This window comes from Motacilla alba, chromosome 2, assembly GCF_015832195.1.
Source record: "Motacilla alba alba isolate MOTALB_02 chromosome 2, Motacilla_alba_V1.0_pri, whole genome shotgun sequence".
Lineage (NCBI taxonomy): Eukaryota > Metazoa > Chordata > Aves > Passeriformes > Motacillidae > Motacilla > Motacilla alba.
This window is the reverse complement of record NC_052017.1, coordinates 140417617-140437160: the sequence shown is the minus strand read 5'-3', so window position 1 is coordinate 140437160 and position 19544 is coordinate 140417617. Positions and strand designations below refer to the sequence as shown.

At 43.8% G+C, this 19544-nt stretch overlaps 1 protein-coding gene across 21 annotated transcripts in view; it reads left to right on the top strand.

Moving 5' to 3' along the window:
• Positions 1–19544, top strand: part of MTSS1 (MTSS I-BAR domain containing 1) — a 126110-nt gene that overhangs the window by 79481 nt on the left and 27085 nt on the right. For 20 of the 21 annotated variants that reach the window (XM_038129044.1, XM_038129064.1, XM_038129050.1 and 17 more), the window contains 3 exons: positions 12031–12115; positions 13551–13642; positions 15318–15392. In XM_038129044.1, the coding sequence (XP_037984972.1) occupies positions 12031–12115; positions 13551–13642; positions 15318–15392 (252 nt within the window). Of the gene's footprint in view, positions 1–11355; positions 11643–12030; positions 12116–13550; positions 13643–15317; positions 15393–19544 lie in introns of those variants that run through there. The other variant, XM_038129061.1, reaches the window with a different exon arrangement.

Below are 19544 nucleotides of genomic sequence, written 5' to 3'. Positions count from 1 at the left end.
GAGCACATTAAAAATATATTTTTTTAAAATCTTGCTTCTGTCACATTATTAAGGTTCCTTCTCACTTTGGCATGTTGTGGTAACAAAACTAGTTACCAGTACAAGTGTTTGGCTGTCCAGCATGGTTAAGTTGGTTGGTGGGTATTCATACAAGCAGAAGAAACAGATTGATATTTTCTGGAACCAATTGTGTCTAGTCTATAAATAATGTGAAAAGTATATGTGTTTTTCTTTTTAACTGCAACTATAAATTTGCAAAAGTTTTGGCCTGCGTTGACCCTGCAATGCCCAGGAGACTGTCAAGAAACCAGAGCAGCATTGTATTATTAAACACTGGGTGTTAGCTGCTCCTCAGGAACTGTCTGCTGATGCACTTTACTCTGGGGAAAACAATTCGAGGCATCTTTGCCCTCTTCAAGAAGCTCTCCTTAAATAAAACCATAAATTACTTCTCAATGCAGATGCTAAATACAGGCACAGGAGTGTTGTTGAGCTGCTCACATGGAGGTTGCTGGGTACAAAGGGACAAAGGCTTTGCTCTGTAGAGCATTTGGTTGCAAGGATTTCAACACAGTTATGTTGGAGGGCTTTGCGTAGCCTGTGGACTTCTGGTAGGCTACATACTGTTGTCTTGAAAAACACTGCTCGTGAATCAGTGCCTTATAGCATTACTGCCTACCCATGAGGGGAAGGCAGGCAGTTCAGTAACTCCTCTTTCCTGCACACCTTTTCAAAACAGCTGCATTCTTACACTGCAGCCTGTATTCTCCATTGTCTTGCAAGATTTCAACCTTTCAGTCTAGGACTGAGCTGACCATGCTGGTAGCAGCAGGTGAATTTGAGTCAAGCTGACACTTGGTGATTTGGGACTACAGCCCAAGAATGAAAGCTTCCAAAACCTGGAGGTTCTCACTTCAGTTAGCAGACTAAAATGTCGTCATCTCTCTTGGCTCTTGTGTTACAAACTGCATTTGAGTCCACATGGCAAGAGTTGAGTGATCTAAGACTTTCTCAGCACGTCCAGCACAGTAATACAAATGTGGGTTTCCTCAGACACGCTGTGACTGTGTGCACTTTAGTGTGTGTAATTTCTGAGTGACCTGTCCTCAGGCTGACTGTCTTTGGGAGAAGAGCTTGTGGAATTGATCCTGCTTCACGTGGCTGAGCAGGATGCAAGTAAGGGGAAACCTTTCATGTAGCAATATCATAGTGAAATACTGGAATGCAGGTTACATGGTGCTAAATCAGGGTAGTCTCTGGGGGAACATAGTTAATAAATTCTGAATAGGAGGTGACCCTTTCTGAGCACTTTATCTACATTTGTAATTTATATGCTAGTCCTGTGCATTACAGTGCTTTAAGCCTAGGTCAGAAATCCTCCATGCAAATTTGGCACCTACTCTTGTCTTTAATGGCCAAATGAATAGCTGTAGGGCACAGCCAGCTGTTCTGTAGGTGCAGGCTGATGAGGTCTGTTAGAAGAACAAGGGAGCACCGGAGCGTGTGAGGAGTTGTGAGGTTTAGATGGATTTCCTGCATTACCAGAGATGTCAAATGACCAGATGAATGTTTCTCTGCTGAAATCAACTTCATTGTAAAACACTGTTCTTTTTTTTTTTTTTGAGAAACCTGAAGAAATGAAGCGAGTTAGCAGTTGGGCTGGCTGCTTTTTGTACATAAATTTTAATTGGTTTTGTGTAATTTTCAAAATGCCACAGACTTCATTTTTTCATAGACTGGGTTGTGACAATGCTGGTTTGTTTAATTGTGGTGGGTGTTCACATTCCTTTGATGTCAAAGGTTTTACTTGCATAAAACAAATAAACACTTTCCACATATATTTGCTGTGTTATGTTGACAAAACAGTGCCAGGGCTGCTTGGAAAACTGTATGTTTGAGCTGCTGGGACAGTGGACTCTGGATTTTAGGTAAGGAAAATAATTTTCACAGTGGCACTAATCAGCAACTGGAAGAGAAGCCCAGGAATCTCCACCCCTAGAGACACTCAAAAGTTGGACTGGACAGACCCCCAGGAACCTCATGAAAGTTGGCCCTGCTTTTAGTGGGTAGTGAGCAGACCAGACAGCCTCCCAAGGTCACTACCAGTCTTGTCTCTCTGGTTTTTGCTGAGTGAGATACTGAAAGGAAGGACTAACAACCATCAGTGTTACATCAGTGTTTGGAGGGGAGCAGGGACTTGCCTCCTCTGGAAAGAGGGGCATCCCCTAGGAAGAGTGTTAATATAAGTTTGCACGCTACTGCTAAAGCCTTAGCAGCACTCTGGATGTGGATTGCAGCCTTGTTTAAAGGTGCCCATCCCCAGCTGGTCTAGTTATCAAGGACTGTAAGATGAGCAGGACTTGGCTAGAATAGTAATAGTACTCTAAATGTTCGTCCTGTGTGGAGTGTAAGGTGTAAATATCCTCCTGCTCCTCTCCCTGGGGGCTGTTCACTGAGAGTGGGTTCTAAAGGTGTTCTGCACTGCAGTGAGAGAGTGGATAAAGCTATGGAAAAGGATAGCTTCTGCTCCTCTTTCAAGGTTTAAATTTGAAGATTTGTAAAGCCCTGTTCTTAATGAATCTTTGCTTTTCTTCTGCCTTTTGATTTCTAGTCTTTCTCATTTATTCAGGTCCTGGCTTTCTGAAGCTTCTTGCAGTTGTCCTCACTACTAAGGGTGATGGAGTGATATTTCAAAGCTTGGCCTTCCTGCCCAGGTCTTACAAATCTGGTTTGTGGGTCACAGCAGGCAAGTCCAGCCAGGTCAGGTGTATCTGCTGTTTCAGGGGTCGAGGTGTGTTCACTGCAGTTCAACAGAACTTGTTTGCAAGAAGAAATGCAGTTATTCTGCCCTCACAGCAAGGGATAAGCACATCCTTGGTGTTGGTGTGCCAGTCAGCACTGCTGAGTGTCTGCTGTACACTGTGCTGGTCATGCTGTACACCAGGGCAGCTTCATTTGAGCTTTTCTGCAAGATATGCCTTTTTGTGGCTCAAAGAGTCAAAGCTTTTCTCCTGCTGCACTCTTCATGGTTTAAGCAGGCACACTTTAAAGGCAGCCTGACAGCACAGATTAGTTGGAAGGATTCAGGGGATAAACAGGAGTTTGCCTGCAGAGCATGTGAATCTGTGCATTCAAAGCAGCCAAAGATCTGGTGAGCCCAGCCCTGTGCTTGTAAGATGTCTCACCTCTGCATGCAGCCTTCTGTGAACTTCACTTGCTGCTTACAAGGAGAAAATGTACTTTTACTAAATTCAAAAGTTCAGAGCTTGCTGTGTTTTTAAGAACATGTGTTTATTGAGTTTCAGGCCAAAAGCATAAAGACCTCCAGTTTCTCTGCTTGGAGATGGCTGTCCTCATTTCACTTTCTGTAACAGGTGGAATATATATATTTTTTTTTAAGCCGGGTTCACTCTTGTGTATCAAATTCCTCTGTACTGCAGGCTCAAGCAGCCAGCTGGTGTCAAACCCATGCAGTGACATTCTCCTTGCCTTTGTGAAAATTCATTATATTTTAGTAGGGCTGGGGAAGTTGAAGTGGGATGCAGCCAAATTTAAAATAAAAGCAGCCTATCAGTGAGGACAGAACTGGTTAACTGTTTGAGAGCTGGCCTGATAAACAGCACAACTGTCTTTATACCAGGCAGCAGGAGCTTTAAGGCAATCTGGATAACTAAGCACCAGTGCCCTGGGTTCCTGCTACCCTCTTGCTATCTGCCACTTGATTAAAGAGGTGTACAGGTTCTCCATGTGCATGCTGCAGAGTCTCCTGGAGTTTAGAGGAGAAGTCTACAAAGTCAGTGTGGATTTAATCTCTTCTACCAAGCCATGTTGAAATGAGCTTGGAGTCATAGTTAATAAATCAGTGGGGATGAAGTTGAATAATGGGTATTTCAATACATATTTGAGATGGCTTTTAAATGGCCTTTGGAGCATGCAGAGCAGCTGCCTTGAGAAAGTACCAAAAAGAGAATGTATGGCCTTTTGAAGCAGCACCATATCCCACATATGGATGAGTTGCAGTTAGAGATTATTAACCCTGAGCAAAGGCATGAGATTGCCCCAGGAGAGGAAATCATGTCCCTGAATACCTCGGGCAGGGACAGAGCTTTCCCTTGCACCCAGGGCCTGAGATGTTGCACTCAATGCTTAGGTGTGCACTGGGCCTTTTGATGGGTTGATGATGATTTATCTTTGTATAACTAACTGAAAAATATAGACATTCTCCAAAATACCTTGAACTGATAATTTCTTAAGGTAGTTTGATTTTTACCTCCCTTTGTACTCTCATGATCTTTTCCCTCAGTTCACTAAGGAAGTGTGCTCTGCTGGAAGAAGTGACAGCATGTAAAAATAGCCCTGCCTTATTTTGCAGATCTGCTTGCTGTGGGGTTTCAGTTAGATCTGCTGACTTGGATTTAAAAATAAACTTTTCTTCTGCTTTTTGCACCTGCTTGTCCTGGTGGTGCTTGATCTCGTGCTTCAGAGGCAGCAGCCATTTGGTGGTAGCTGAAATCCTCGCTGGATTGGGATCAGCAGCACAGGTGGTTGGGAGACCTGAGCTAAGGGGCTTTTGAGGCCAGAGGTGTTTGTGAGGCCAGTAACTAAACATAAAGGGGAGAAAGACCTTGTAGGCTTTTTAGAGCCTCTGTGGGAGTTGTCAGTTCAAAATAAGCAGTATGTGTTTTGCCAAGCGTGCCATAGAATTGCAGTTGGTGTTCCAAGCCATTTGCCGTAAGTGTATTATCCCTTCCCCTCATTGAATATTGCTGTAATCTAATCAGATTACATCACAGTTCATCGCTGGGCCCAGGCACAATAAAGAGCTGTACTTCAAAAGAGCAGAAGTATCTTGAGTTCCTGCCTTCTTCGCACATTGGGCTGACATTAAGTGTTCATTTAGAGCCAGATTCACGGAGGTACGGAGATCAATGAGTCTGGCTATCTAAATAGGCCTGAACCAGATCTCCATCTTTCCACTGTCTCGAGCATGCAATGGACTGTGGTCCTCAGTGCAGCGAGTGGAGTGTCCCTAGCTGCTGGAGCTGGCCTTTCCCTGCCCTTTGGCCGGCAGCTCAGCTCCAGGATTCTGCACAGCTGAGGGGTTACTCCAGATTAGCACACAGGCCTGGCTTGGTGTTCTTCAGCTTCAGGAATTGTTTTCCTTACAGAGTTTTTTTTATTAGCCTGTTCTGGTTTTTATTGAGAGCACCGGCTTGGTGACTTGTGTTGCCTGCTTTCCCTGAGCCATTGATGGGTGTAGCAGTTGCATCTGCTCAAATTAAGACTGTAAGGTTTATGGAGCTGTGTATAGACTGTTTCTGGAAATACATTTTGCTATAAATCTGAAAAGAAATGGGGAAAAGGTATGGGCAATATTAGTGGACAGCTTGATTGTGAGTACAGTTATTTAGCAGACCCTGTATGTTTTCAGTATTGAAACTATTTGTATTCTAAAGAATAAAATGTAAATAATAGAAAACACTGTTGTGGCATTTGCTCTTGTGGTATTTGCATTTGCTCTTGTTTTAATCTGGTTTTAATCTGGTTTTAATCATGCTTTGGTTTTGTGGCATTAAAAAGTTGATGCAGAATTCTAGGTTCATAAAAATGAACAACAGGCACCTGTTAGGAGGGATGCATATTAATTCTTGCATCAGAAATCACCAGAAGCAAAATTCTGTCTGTGCTGGCAACCCCATTTGTGAAAGGGAGAGGAGGAGGGAGCAAGCCAGCTTGCACTCCTGACACAAACACCTCAAACTTGAGCATTTTGTTCCTGGGAAACACTTCTGCCTGGACTTCTGCTCTCTGACAGGATGTCATGGTTCAGTGATGCATTTTGTGTCTCCTTACAAGTTCGTGAATCAATGACAGACTTACTTTCTCAGAAATTGAACTGATGCATCCAATTATAACTTAAACCTTGCCAAAGAACTTTTATCCACCTGTGTGTGTGACATCCTCTTTCAAAGCAGAGGGCCATGGGTGAGCTTGGCATGCTGAAGGCTGACTCAACCCAAAGGGTCCAGAGATGATAGCAGGGCTGGTTCATGACCATGTTTATGTGTTGGATGGACTGTGTAGTGACCTCTGTGTGAGTGGGTGAGCTTCTGACCCTGCTTCTGTAATGGCAGTGCTTGTGCTGACTCCCATGGGGTGAGGATTTTGCCCAGTGCTAAGCTAGAACTGCTAAAGTAAGCAAAAATGTTGCTCACTGAAGGAATAAGCAAGCTCAGAAGAAGTCACAAGAGCTTTCTTGCATATTCTTTAACAAAGTGACTGGACCATGGTCATAGTCTGTTACAAGGCCTTCCGAAAGCTGGTGGTTACCAGGCAGGCTGTGGGCTAGGGGTGGGTCAGGTTTCCTGTTCCTTTGGCTTCTTTGCTGCTTTAACTAACTGCCACTGCCACTCTTCTCAACTCCTTTGTCATCCAAGATCAATGACAATGCAATTCGAGATCCTGCTAGTCCCATCCATGAACAAATGCTAGTTTCTTCTGCAAATGAGAAAATAAGCCATCCCCTGCATTTTCTTCTCGGCTGGACTGTGTGGGGCTCTGGCAGATGTGACAGAGAACTTCATAGCAGGCCTCTGTAAATATGTTTTCCAAGTAATTTGCCCAGAAGGGCACTCGACCAAACATTGCAAGCAATCTGTTCCTTTGCAATGACAACTGCAGAGGTGCAGTATATGACAGGTGCCTGCCAGAGCTGTTTTATTAAATTTGGTTAATCTAAAATTCATAGGTGAGTTTGACCTTGAATCTGCATTTGTTGATCCAGTCTTCACTGGATAATGAGATGTCTATATTAATTTTTTTTAAAAAAATCATCAGGAAATTTTTTATTACTTTGAGCAGCAGCTTTCAGAGACTTTACCAAGCGCTGCTCAGAAAGGCTCACAGCTGTAGGAATAAGGGTGTCCTGTATTATTTTCCTGCCTTGTGCATGCTGAACAACATCTGTCTGTCAGCAATTTTTGATGTGTTTTTCCAGCTTGCAAGCCTTATCTGGAGACTGTTGACATCCTGAACACAGAGAGCTGCCATGGCTCTACTTTCACATTTCTATCCCAGTAGTAATACCTGTGCTAGTCAGTTTTAAGCAAAAGTTGTCCTTTTTTCTCTGTTTGTTGTAACACCCTGGAACTGATACCATCATTCTTGAGTTTCATGGAGGCATCTGTATAAAAAGTTCAGCAAGATCAAGGTCTGTGCCCCCTGTAATCACTGATGGAAACTGCTTGCTCTTCTAGCAGCATGAGTTTGGATAAGGGTTGGGTAAATGGCCATTAGCTTAAAATGTCCTACTGTCAGTCATTTGTCATAGTCTCCATGTTCAGAACTGCATTTAATAATCCAGCCTCCATTCTGCTCCTGCTTTAATCTTTGCTCAGAAATGGAAGCCTCTTGTGATAACTTCGAAATTACAAAAAATATTACAGCCATTTTTCATCATTCTCTCCCTTTTGGGAAAGAGGGAAGTGGCTGGCACATTTGGTCTATGACCTCGAAGATAAAGGTGAGCTTGTTAGTAAGTTGGAACCTTAAAGGCACTTCCTGAAAGGCAGCATCTTCTGAGGCTGCTGGAGTTGCTTAAGAGTGAAGTGAGAAGGGGAAGATAAGAGGTTGATTGTAGCGAGTTGTTTGGAGTATATAGAGGCCATGCAGTTGTACAGCTGCACATTTCATCAAATAATCATTTCCTTGATATATGATCATGATTAAATACAAACATAATGACTCCCATAAAACAATTGAGTCTCTTTCCTACAATCTCTCCCTGTTGTCTCTCTGTGATGTTGAATGACAATCAAGCATCAAAAGAAATCATTTATGCCCTTTATAGTAGACTCATTGTAGTGTTGTGGTCCACAGACTTTTGTTTAATTATCTCACATGAAAAAACTTTGTGGTCTTTTACAGGCTTAGGCTGGAAAGGGAAAAGCAGGGAAGGTGAGAGTGAAGGCACGTTTTGCCTTGCAGAATTGCCTTTTACTTATGAGAAGTAAGGCTGATGTTATCGCCCACTTTCTAATCAAATTTGACAGGAGCATTTTGTTAAGCCACTTTCTCTGAGTGGGAATTCTGATGAATACAGCTCTCATCTCCGGTTTCGAAGTATTACTTTACACTGTTCCCAGGCATTGTTTGCCTTACTGGATGAATTATTATAGTATGTCAGAGAAGCAGATGATTCACGGCCTCATTTTATAAACTGAGAGCCCAAGGCACAGCCGTTTGACTTGCAGAGCTGCAGGGCAGTGAATGGAGCCCACGTTACCCACCCAACATGCTCATGGTTTGGTGAAAGGTTTGCTAGTGTGGTCTCAGTATTTCTCTTGGGGAAATCACAGCTGCTGGAGGATGTCCTGACTTTCTTCCAGGAACCTGCTTTTGAGTGGAGATGGACAGTGCATTTGGTGTATTCCTGACACACTTCTCTGTCAGATGCTCTTTTTGCCACATCTGGGAGTTGACAGCACTGAAAAAGAAGTTATTTCCACTGGTCATCTGTCTGCCTGGCTCGTGGTTCCATCCTTGAGTCAGTAGGCAATTGGTCACTTATGGAGCAGGTTTTGAAAAGATAAACCATAAATTAATTTGGAAGGTGAAGCAGGTCTTGTGTGACTGTGGCATTACCCAGTGCACTAACCTGGTTCCTAGATTTTGGAAGGTGCATAGCCAGTACCAGGACTTACACAGATACTAATGCTGCTTTTAAGGTCCATCCCTGTGTACAGAGTGCACATGTTGGCTGCCTGCTCTGGCTGTGAGTAAACTACTCATCAAACTGTAATTTATATAAAGCATAGATGAGTCTTATTCACTGCAGCTGATATTGGATAAAAGAAACAAATCCAAATTACCATCCCTTGTTACATTTGGATATTTTCAAACCACTGCAGTGGTACAAAATGGTTCCCTCTGCCAGTTTGTGTAGCCAGCTAATCCCAGACCTTTGGAGACAGGAGCATCAGTGCAGTTCTGCTGGTGGGAACCAGCCCTACACCAGCCTGCTGAAAGCTGAGATGAGCCCTCTGCACTGTGGGTGTTCCTGGAAGAACAGCTGAGTGCATTGGTGATGGCCATGCTCCTCCAGCTCAATAAATCAAGGGGTCATGAGAGGCTTGTATTTAATTATTTTTTTTACTTTCTCAGGAAGCATTTGTATCCTTGACAGTTAATATAATTGGGGGCAGGGAAGTCAAGCTCTGTTTAACTCCAGTGCTGTTGGAGTCAGTTGTTGAGGAGAAGCAGTGGGATTCAGGTGTGGGATGAGATGGGCTGGTGCTGTCCTTTTTTCAGTCTGGTGACACTTGCCAGCCCTGACCCACTCCCTGCACCCCTCCCTGGGTCCCTGCTGACCAAGCAGAGCTGGCTCAGCTCTGCCAAACTTCTCAGCAGCACCCCTCAGTCTTCTTCCCGAGCAGAATCTTCAGCTCATCTTCAGCAACACCTTGTTTCCAGAAGGGACATCAAAGGTTTCTCAGAACCATTTCTTTTCCTTTTACCTTCACTTCATTAGAGTAGTTTTCATTCACAGAACAAAATTAACACCTCATTGTTTGATGTTCTTGTAAACACTTATGGATAACGTGAAGTTTCAAAAGGTGGGAAGAACCAGTAGCCCATCACCAACCAGTTGTGTTAGGTTTTTTTCCATGGAAAAACCTCTTTATTCCAGGCTTAATTTATTTTGTTGTGGGTTTTTTTTACTCTGAACTTCATTTGGCTGTTCTGCTGACCTTGCCCATCCATCTGTACTATGTGTTGAGGGGATATATTTATACTTTGGTTGATTGTGTTTCAGTTAAAATTCTGTTAGCTTGGAATTTCATGTTAATAATAACTGACCCTTGTTTCCTAGTCTCCCCAAACACACAGTTTCCTTTTTATTGTTCTGATACGACCCTTCTTTTTTTTTTTGTATAACAGACTTAGGAAAGCAGTCTCACTTAACCATTGATGGTCCTTAATATTCCAGTATTTCAGTGAGTTTTCAACCTTAAAAACCTACCTATTGCTTTAACTCAGTGCTGGTAGCCAAGGAAATTTTTGGTTCATTTCTTCTCTGCCATTGCAGTTGTGTACCACATTAGCCTCTGAAATAAAATCACTTTTATTTGGCAGTGGATCCAGAGAAGAATGCCCATGTTTTGGGACAGAAATCCACTCTTTGTGGATGCTGTCACCTTTCTCCACTTGCTTTCTCTCTGTTACACCTCTCCCATCTTCTGTATGGCTTTTTTGAGTTTCTGGAGTCTGTCTCTGCTTGTGCAAGTTCAGCATCACTGGGAGAGCTGGGTACAGATCCAGCCTGGAGTCTGTGTGCTTTTCCCACCCGTATGCAATGAGGCTACAGCTCTTTGATGTTACCAAATAATATTATTTCAAAAGCTCCTTATAAAAACATGATTAATCAGGCAAGTGACAAAGGACTTTGTATTTGTCTTTTTGAACAATGCCAAATAGCCACAATTTGTTCGAGTTGTTTAGTGTCTTTGTTCCAGAGCCATTTCGTGGGCACAGGATTTAATTCTGCAAGAATGCTGGAAGATGGTGACTTGATTTCATGTTTAAAAAAATCAAATTTATCAAAAATGTTCAAGTTTCTTAGGAAGATTTTTGTTTTATTTGAGCAATACTATTTTTAAGGCCTAGGGAAGATTTTGCTCCATGATACAAGTCTAAGGTTATTTTAATAATCAAATAAGACTTCTAAATAGATGCTGATGCATTCCTGTTCCAGAGAGCACTACAGCTGGGAAACAGTTCGTAAGAAGGCTGATGTTTGTATCCTGAAATAGTAGATTTGACGTGCAAATGGGAACTCAGCAAGAACCAAAACTGGCACTAACCAAAACAAAGTTCTGTGGAGATGGAATGGGCTGCTCGGAGCCGCTGGCAGAGGGGAGGGACGGGGTGTGCTGGGAGCAGGGGAAGGCTGAGCTGGGAGCAGGGAAGGGCTGTGCTGGGAGCAGGGAAAGGCTGTGCTGGGAGCAGGGAAAGGCTGTGCTGGGAGCAGGGAACTGCTGAAGGGCTGTGCTGGGAGCAGGGAAAGGCTGTGCTGGGAGCAGGGAACTGCTGAAGGGCTGTGCTGGGAGCAGGGAAGGCTGTGCTGGGAGCAGGGAAGGGCTGTGTGGGGAGCAGGGAAGGGCTGAAGGGCTGTGCTGGGAGCAGGGAAGGCTGTGCTGGGAGCAGGGAAGGGCTGTGCTGGGAGCAGGGAAGGCTGTGCTGGGAGCAGGGAAGGGCTGTGCTGGGAGCAGGGAAGGCTGTGTCGGGAGCAGGGAAGGGCTGAAGGGGCTGTGTCGGGAGCATGGAAGGCTCGGCGGGAGCAGGGAAGGGCTGAAGGGCTGTGTGGGGAGCAGGGAAGGGTTGAAGGGCTGTGTGGGGAGCAGGGAAGGCAATGTGGGGAGCAGGGAAGAGCTGAAGAGCTGTGTCGGAGCAGGGAAGGCTCGGCGGGAGCGGGCGGAGCCCTCGGCCACCGGGGCTCGGTCCCGCCCGGCGGCCAATGGCGCCACCTGCTGGCGATGGCGGGAGCGCGCCCGGAGCCGGGCCGGGCTCTGCGGCCGCCGAACTCCTTTGAGGCGCTGGGTCTGAAGAGTCCAGGGACGGGAAAATTGCATCGAATCCCCTAGGTCTGTTTCTAAAATGTGGAAATAACTTGTTCACAAATGCCCACTTCCGCGACAGCTGGGCTACTTGGCTTTTGACATCTCAAACCATTTTCTTTCAAGTCTTGTGCTGCAGGGTTGAGCCTCGTGGCACAGAATGTGCCTGGAAGAACTGTGTTTTAATTGTGTTTGGTTGCTCAGTTCTGGTCTCTAGGTGAACAGGAATCAATCTCTTCCAGGGGTGGCAGATACCACTGAGATCTGCCCGTTAATAGCCTAGTTGATTATATACTTATTATTAATCTGTTTTACAATCGCTCTGGAAGACTTGGCACCCCACTCCTGGTTGTTGTGCCTCTGCACCAGGAATCTCATCAGGGGTCTCACCTGCCTTTTGGTTTTTGTTTTTCAGGTGGTACCAGAGAGATTGGGTCTGCTCTCACCAGGATGTGTATGAGGCACAGAAGTATAGAGTCCAAACTCAGGCAGTTCTCAAGGTGAGTGGCTCCATACCTGGCCCAGCACTGGAGGTTCCTCTTTCATGTGCTGCTGGGGAACATCTAAAGCTGTTCATCAGCATTGGCTTCTCAGCTGACCTCTGCCGTGTCACTGAGAGCAGCAGTTGTTTTCTCCCTGCAGCACATTAGGAGCTGAGAACATGCTGGCTTTCACTGCACATTTATAGGGCTGGGCCAGTTCACCTCAAATCACCTCTAAATGCTGCAAATTCCCACTGTCAGTCCCTGTTGCTCAGTGCTGAGCAGGCGGCTGCTGATGTGACCAACTGACCTGTCTTTGTTTCAGGACTTTAAGCTTTGTCACTAGGTTTCAAACAAGCGGCAGCAGCAGCAAGTGTTGTGCTGCTTCCTCAGAGCCCTCAACACTGTTAATGCAGAGCCCAAATTGCTTGTGGCCGAGATAAAAACCTTCAGCAGAGCAGTATAGGAGATGCAAATTCTCTCATCCTGTTTTTGCAGTTCAAGTTAGACTGCAGAGGCAATGGGAGAGCATTAACTCATGTGCAACCTGGGCTGTACAAAAACAACCTACTTCAGTAGTTAGTAGTAGTTTGCATGTGTGCCTTTTTTAACCAGACTTAAAAATTATACTTGACCTTAGGTGAACAAAAATAATGCTTCACCATTTGCCTGATGACCTGTTATGTTTTTTCCCTTTTTCCCCCCATCCTTGAAAGTGTTCAAAGCCAGGTTGGATGGTATAAGCAGCCTGGTATAGTGGAAAGTGTCCTTGACCATGCCAGGGGGGTTGGAACCAGATGACCTCTGAGGTTCCTTCCAATCCAAGACATTCTATGATTATGCTGTGATTACTCTAAAATAAAGTTATTTATGAAATTGGCCATGAGGAGACAGTTTTAGTCTCCAGTTACCACAGAGTTAGCTGTTTAAATGGTTTGATCCCAGTCTCATTAATTAGTGGAGCATTACTGGTGCTGTATCATGGACTCCAGCAGTGTGAGGTGAGGCACATCAGTGGGCAGGTTATTGTTCTCTTGTACAGCTGCTCTGTCTTCTTGTGTATATACATGTGCTATTTGAGTTTATAATCTCCATGGCTGCATGAACCCTTTTGGTCTCCAGAGTTTCCATTTAAATTGTGTGACAATTGAGTAGGACTGTTTACTCTGAACTGTTTTGGGTCACTCCTCTGCTTTACTCTTTGTTCCTCACTGTCTGGAGCTTTTGTAATTCTGATTATCTTGTGATGTGGATTTTTGATTTTTTTTTTAATCTACTTTTTTCTTTTGCTTTCTCTAGTGTAAACATTTTTATGTTCTGATATTTACATTGTGACACTGGTAGCTGTCACAGCAAAAAGTAAAAATACTCCAGTATTGACCTTGGCTCTCTCTGTAAGAATAAGGGCATCTGCAGGATTTGATTGCTCTTTGTGTTTTTTCAACAAAATTAGTGCTTTAATTGACTGTCTGATAAACCCACTTCAAGAACAGATGGAAGAGTGGAAGAAAGTGGCCAATCAGCTGGATAAAGACCATGCAAAAGGTAGTTACAGAGGAAGAATTCTTTAATAGGAGTAAGATTGTAATATCAGTTTTGCTTCCTCTTTTCATGTTTGTACTGGAGAACTGAATGACATGCTTAAATATGTATAGCAGTTTTTCTCTTCTGAAACACTCCTCTCCCAAAGCGCCTAACAAAAATTTAACTCTTGCTGTATGCATTTTGAAGGTTTAGTTTGCTGGACCCCGGGGGTGGGTTGTTTTTCTAGACTGATAAGCACTGACTGGGTTAGCCCACTCTCTCTGTGTGAGCTGAGGATTGGAGATGCCACATGTATCCCTGCAAAGCCCTGGGGTGTTGTTAAGAGCAGCTTGTAAGATCATGTTGTGCCTCAGCTAGAGCGTCCCCAGAGAGTGCACAGCCCTGTAGAACACTAAGCATTGTTATTTTGGACCTGATGCCATACAGAAAGTGCATCTGTGGAGCAGGAGAGCTCTGCTGTGGGACATGGGATGCCGTGGGCTGCAGGGGTGATGATGGCTCCAGAGGCTTTCCTGGGGGAGTGAGCAGCAGGCAGCCAAGTCTTGCGCAGCAAGCACATGCCTTTGTACTGGGAATGGTGGCCCTGTAGCACAGGTGCAGAAAGCAGTTTGCAGTTCACCACTGACTGACCCTTGAAAATTTAAGGCTTTTGTTACGTCTGAAAGAAGCAGCAGCACCATGGGAACTGATAGGAAGGAGTAGGCTTGACCTCCAAAAGAGGATTTCCTTCTTGCCCTGTCTTTACTGGGGTAAAATAGAAGCAGTTGAAGCAGCAGCTCTTGAAAAACTTCCTGCCTTGTGCTGCAGGGTGTTGAGCATGTAGTGAGCAGGAGAGAGGAATCACATGGGGTCATTGCCAGTAGGGTGACCCAGGCCAAAGTGGCAGGGATATTTAGGGTTTAGTGGGCAGACTTGGCTGTTGGGAGTGCAGCTGGCCAGTTTTTGTGCTGCCATGAATCTGCTTCTGTTTTTCCATCTACAGAAGAGTAGTAACACTGATCTCCTTTGTTAAAGTGTATGTGTACATTTATATACATGCATACATGCCTTTTATCTTCTTTTTTTCTTTCTAAGTATCAGTTTTCATATGTGGTACCTTTAGTCTTCCTGCACTAGAGGTTGAATATTTTGGTTTGGGATTTTAATTCTCCTGGGATATACAGCTCATCTGAAAATGAGGACAAGTGCAGTGTGCTCCACTTCATTTGAAGGAGCTGGCAATGTGACCCTTCCTTGGGCAGAGTTTTAGCAACCTCTTCCTCTGCCTGACTCTCATGCTGGAGAGGGATCACAGGATATTCTCTGCCTTGCCATTTCTGGATTGCTGTTTTTTGCACACAGATGTTTCGAGAAACCTGTCATCTCTGTTTTCCATTCCTGAGAGTGGATGAAATGAAAAGCACTCTAATTTTGTACTGTGTTCTCAGTTATTTATTTCTGTAAAGGCTTTGTTTATTTGGGAAAGATTTTGGTATCTGAATGTGGTCACACCCTAAAATGTTATATTAAGTCAAATGTATAGGCTTTACAAAATGTGAGTTCTAAGCCTCTTTGTTTAATGGTAGCTGTTCTCGAAAAGTTTGTAGTCTAACGTCTTTAAATGTAGCCTTTTCTGTGAAAAACATTCATTTTGACATTGATCACATTGATAATAGAGATTGTGTGTATTTTTTAGAATACAAAAAAGCCCGCCAAGAGATTAAAAAGAAGTCGTCTGATACACTGAAGCTACAGAAGAAAGCGAAGAAAGGTAACTTGCTTCATACTGTACTGTTAACAGCCTTCTGAGCTGTGCTCATTGACAAAGATTGAACAGAGATAGGACTTTACTGTAATAATCCTGCCCCTCTAATGTATTCCTGGTACCTACTTGGGTAGCAGGATACAATTACTATGTGTCATGTAAATCATGTTTTGAAGCTGCTGTCTAACGTTCTTATACAAAAGCCTTAAAACTGTTTGTGCAAAGTCAATCATGTTTTAAAATAGAGCCCTTACTGCTAACTTTTTCTTTTTAGGAACACTGACACTCTTAATATGACTTGTGCAGATACCTGTAAAATGTTCTAGAATCTTTTGGAATCATATAAAAAAAGCCATTATGTAAATGTTCCCTAACTATTAACGTTTCTCTCTTCTTACTTTCTGCCACTTTTACTCCTTTTTCTTTTTTTTAACAGCCTGTAATCTCCTAAACCTTTATCTATCAGAGTGTGAGACAGTGGCATGGGTTGTTTTCAGGGAAGAGGGGCTCTTGGCAATCATAGAAAACTAAAGATGAGTGAGAAGAAAAAGGGAATTTTCCTGATACACAGTTTGTCTTTTTTAGCAACTGTATCTCATGTTGCTCTCCCACCTCCACCTTGTCATAGGGGTTTCATCACTGTTTTGATGGAAACATGCGGCACTGCTAGCTGCAGCACTGCCATCACTAAGAGTTTTACTAGGCCAAGGGGAAACCCCACCAGGCTTTGGAACAATGATAGGGAGCTTGTACAGAAGACTTCCTGGTTCCCTTTCCTGCACTGGGCTCTTCCCAGCTGGGTCAGAAGTGTGCTTTGAGCAGCTCTCAGTCTGCAGGTTGAAACTTGTCCTTCCCCTCCTGCCTAAAAACTGTGAACCCAGGGACAAGCAAAATAAATGCTGGGGTGGGGAGTTTCTTGAAATTTTGAAATTGTGTGTTACCCAGAACAGGTGAGCTTTCTCTGACTGTCCTTCCATATAGGTGAATCAATAATCACACTGTTGGAAAGCCAGGTGACTGGAAAACTGCTCTTGAATGTTAACTGAGTTTAGATAAGAGATGAGGGAAAGAGAGATGAAAGCTACCAAGAGGGAGCTTAGCTCAGTAGGTTCTGTGTGTCTGTCAGTTCCGTGTCCTAAATCAGAATGGTGATTGTTACCATTGAGATAAGACTTTTTGAGATAAGATTTTATTTTTTGGATAATGCGTGAGCATGTTTCTCATTTTGTGTGATGAAATGTCCGACTGCAGACCAACAGCTTTATAGAGTTTGTGGTATTCCTTCCATGTCTCCTCATGTCTCTCCCCCACCTTTTCTAGTCTTAGTTCTTCTTGTCTTTGTCTGATACAAATAACCCATCAGTGCATGGTAGGTAAGCACTGAGAAAAACATAAAAGCTTGGAATGGTTTGGGTGGATGGCTGGGATCTGTGAGAAGGGAGCCATTTTTTGAGCCTGTTTCTATGGATTGACAGCTGTCTGGCTCCATCTCCCCTTTATCCTTCTTCTCAGTGTTCAATAAATCACTCTGCAATATTGAAGGAGGAGACATCATTTTGTGTGAAGTGTGAAGAGGAAAGAGTATTTAAAAGCTGCTGGAACAAAAACAACCCACTGTTCTCATACTGCAGATGCTACCTGCATTTGTTAGCAGTGGTTAAAGCAAGCAGACTTGGTCCTTGGATTTTCTGCTTTCATATCCCCCTCCTCAAATGTAAACCAAGTTCATGATGAGAGTCAGGAAACTGGTGTTTTCTCCTCCTTCAGGATTAAACATCTTTTAGCGAGGAGTGGAACAGGCCTCATTTTGCCATTGCTGTAGCAGCCATAATGTGATTGAAGTTTTGTTTCTTTTTTTTTTTTCTTTCTTTTTTTAAATGTAATTCCCTTGCTTAATTTTGCCATTATGATGTTCTTTTGGAGGTGTGGTGAAAGTGCTGTATTTCTGTGCTGTCCCTCTGGGAGCTGCTGTCAGACTCATGGTGTTTGCTGCAGAGCACAAAACCACAGGGAGTCAGGGGATGTTTGAGTGTATGGGGCAGGTGGAAGAGCTGAGGGCTCACAGGCAGCCAGTACAGGGAAAAGCAGGAGCTGCAATATTTCTGAGGAGCTGAGAGTTGTTCTCGTGACCCCTGGGGAAGAGAGACTGGGGAGGCCTTGGCTGCTAAGGCTGTGAATGTGAATGCCCAACGCTGTTAGCCCCAGCAGGAGTAGAGAGGGGATGGGAAGAAGTTCTCTCTGCCTTCTTGCAAGTTATCAACAACGCTTAGATGTCTTTTCTCCTCTTTGTTGTTTTGGTCCCTATCTTGAGGAAATAAAGCTTTGGTCTGACTGCAGTGTCAGATATTGTTGTGAAAATGTTTTTGTATGTACCCATCTTGACAGATCTGTTCAATGTCCTGTGTGGTGAAGTATGTTGCTCTTGCTTCTACTGAGGGATAAAAAATCAAGAAGGGGTTTATTTCGTAACATGATAAAGCTGCAGAAGTGAGTCTTCTTTAGGACACAAATGAGGTTTAAACTATGAGGAAAACTGTGCTGGCAGGCATGTGGCTGAGTGCATGAATGTCTTCCTGTGTCTTCAGCTCTCCTGTTTCTCTGGTTTACAGACTTTTTTTTGTTCTGTTCTTCCTCAAGCAGGACCTGTCCCTTTGATTTTTCTGTAAAGTTGCTGACTCACCTATGTGAACTCTAAAACAACCAATTCATTCCCTTCCTAGTACTTGTAAGAATACTTTTGAATTAACTTTATGATCACCGGTGGGCAAGCGGGATGTTTGCTGAATCCTGTTTGTTGGATTTGCTTCAACACTGTGCATGCTACTATAAAGGTCCTTTAAGCTTATTCTGCTGTTTCCCATCTGACCTGATGGGAAAGTGTTTTTCTTCTGCTTTAGGCAGCTCCAGGAGGAAGCTCAAATAGAAGGAGAAGCTCAAATAGAAGCCTCTCCTTTCCTTGTTCCCGTCCTGGCAGCGATGTCCCTTACGTACCAGGCTGCAGGGCTCTCTCTCACAGCTGATTCTGCAGCATGCACAGCAGCTCCTTGCTCCCTGTCTGCATCCCAAGGACATTTAGGAAGGAGGCTCATGGGCTGTGGGGCTTTCCTGGCAGGAGTGCTGCAGGTTGGGCTCCCTGCCTTAGCTCTGGGGGCCGAATCCACGGGGGTTTGCCGGTTCCATGGCTTCTGCATGGTCTGTTTGTTCCTGTTCCATGTGGCCACGGTCAAAGTTCAGGCTGGGCATTTAAGACCACATGTTAGAAATTATGTTTGCAGAGTATGTTCATTGCAATAAGGGTGTTTCCGAAGCTTGAAGTGATGGGGAAAACACCAAGCTTTCCAAACAAAACAAAAGGAAATCCAGGGTTCTTTCTGGAAGTTTGTTAGGGTATTTTTAGTAAAGTGACACAATTGTGAAATAAAAGTCTTGCATTTCAAAAGACCTCGCAGAGAAAATTTTCACCCTATGTGTTGTCTTTAACTATTAAAAAAAAAATCCACCTGAAGCTAAATCTGTGTAGTCTTGAATAGGATCCTGGTGCACCTCCCAGATCCATGTAGTCCCTGAGGGTCTCATGGTGATCTTCAAAGTTCTTCTTCAAGGCCTCCTTACGCCCTTGTTCCCATGGGGAACAGGCCCCTAGGGCTTGTTGCCCACCCCAGCGTTGACACTTAGCTCCTGTCTGAACAGATGAAGTTGTGTAGTGCATAGAACTGCAGACGTCTTCTAAATTGCTCTTTGTTTTCAGACAAACATTGGCCATCAGAAGTCAGCCCAGCTAACCTGAGTCAGCAGAATAATTATGCATATACTTAAAATAAATTCCATGTTTAGATTTCTGCTGATTCAGGGGCTCATAAGTGGATCCATAGCTGCTGGAAGCTGTTGATGCTGTATTGGATCAGGAGAGTCAGCAGCTGTGGCTCTGCATGTAACCATTTGGGAAGGTTAACAAAATGCATGATTCTTGAAGAAAAAATGATCATGTGATTAAATAAAAATATATCTGAATGTGTGTGTAAAATCTGGAGTGCATTTTGGATGTATTTTCTGTATTTCAGCTTGGCTATTAATGAATAAATAAACAGGTTTCCCTTCTACCTATAACGTGACTGGTAGGTTTCATTTTCAGGTTCTTTGTGTGAGACTGTTTGAGCT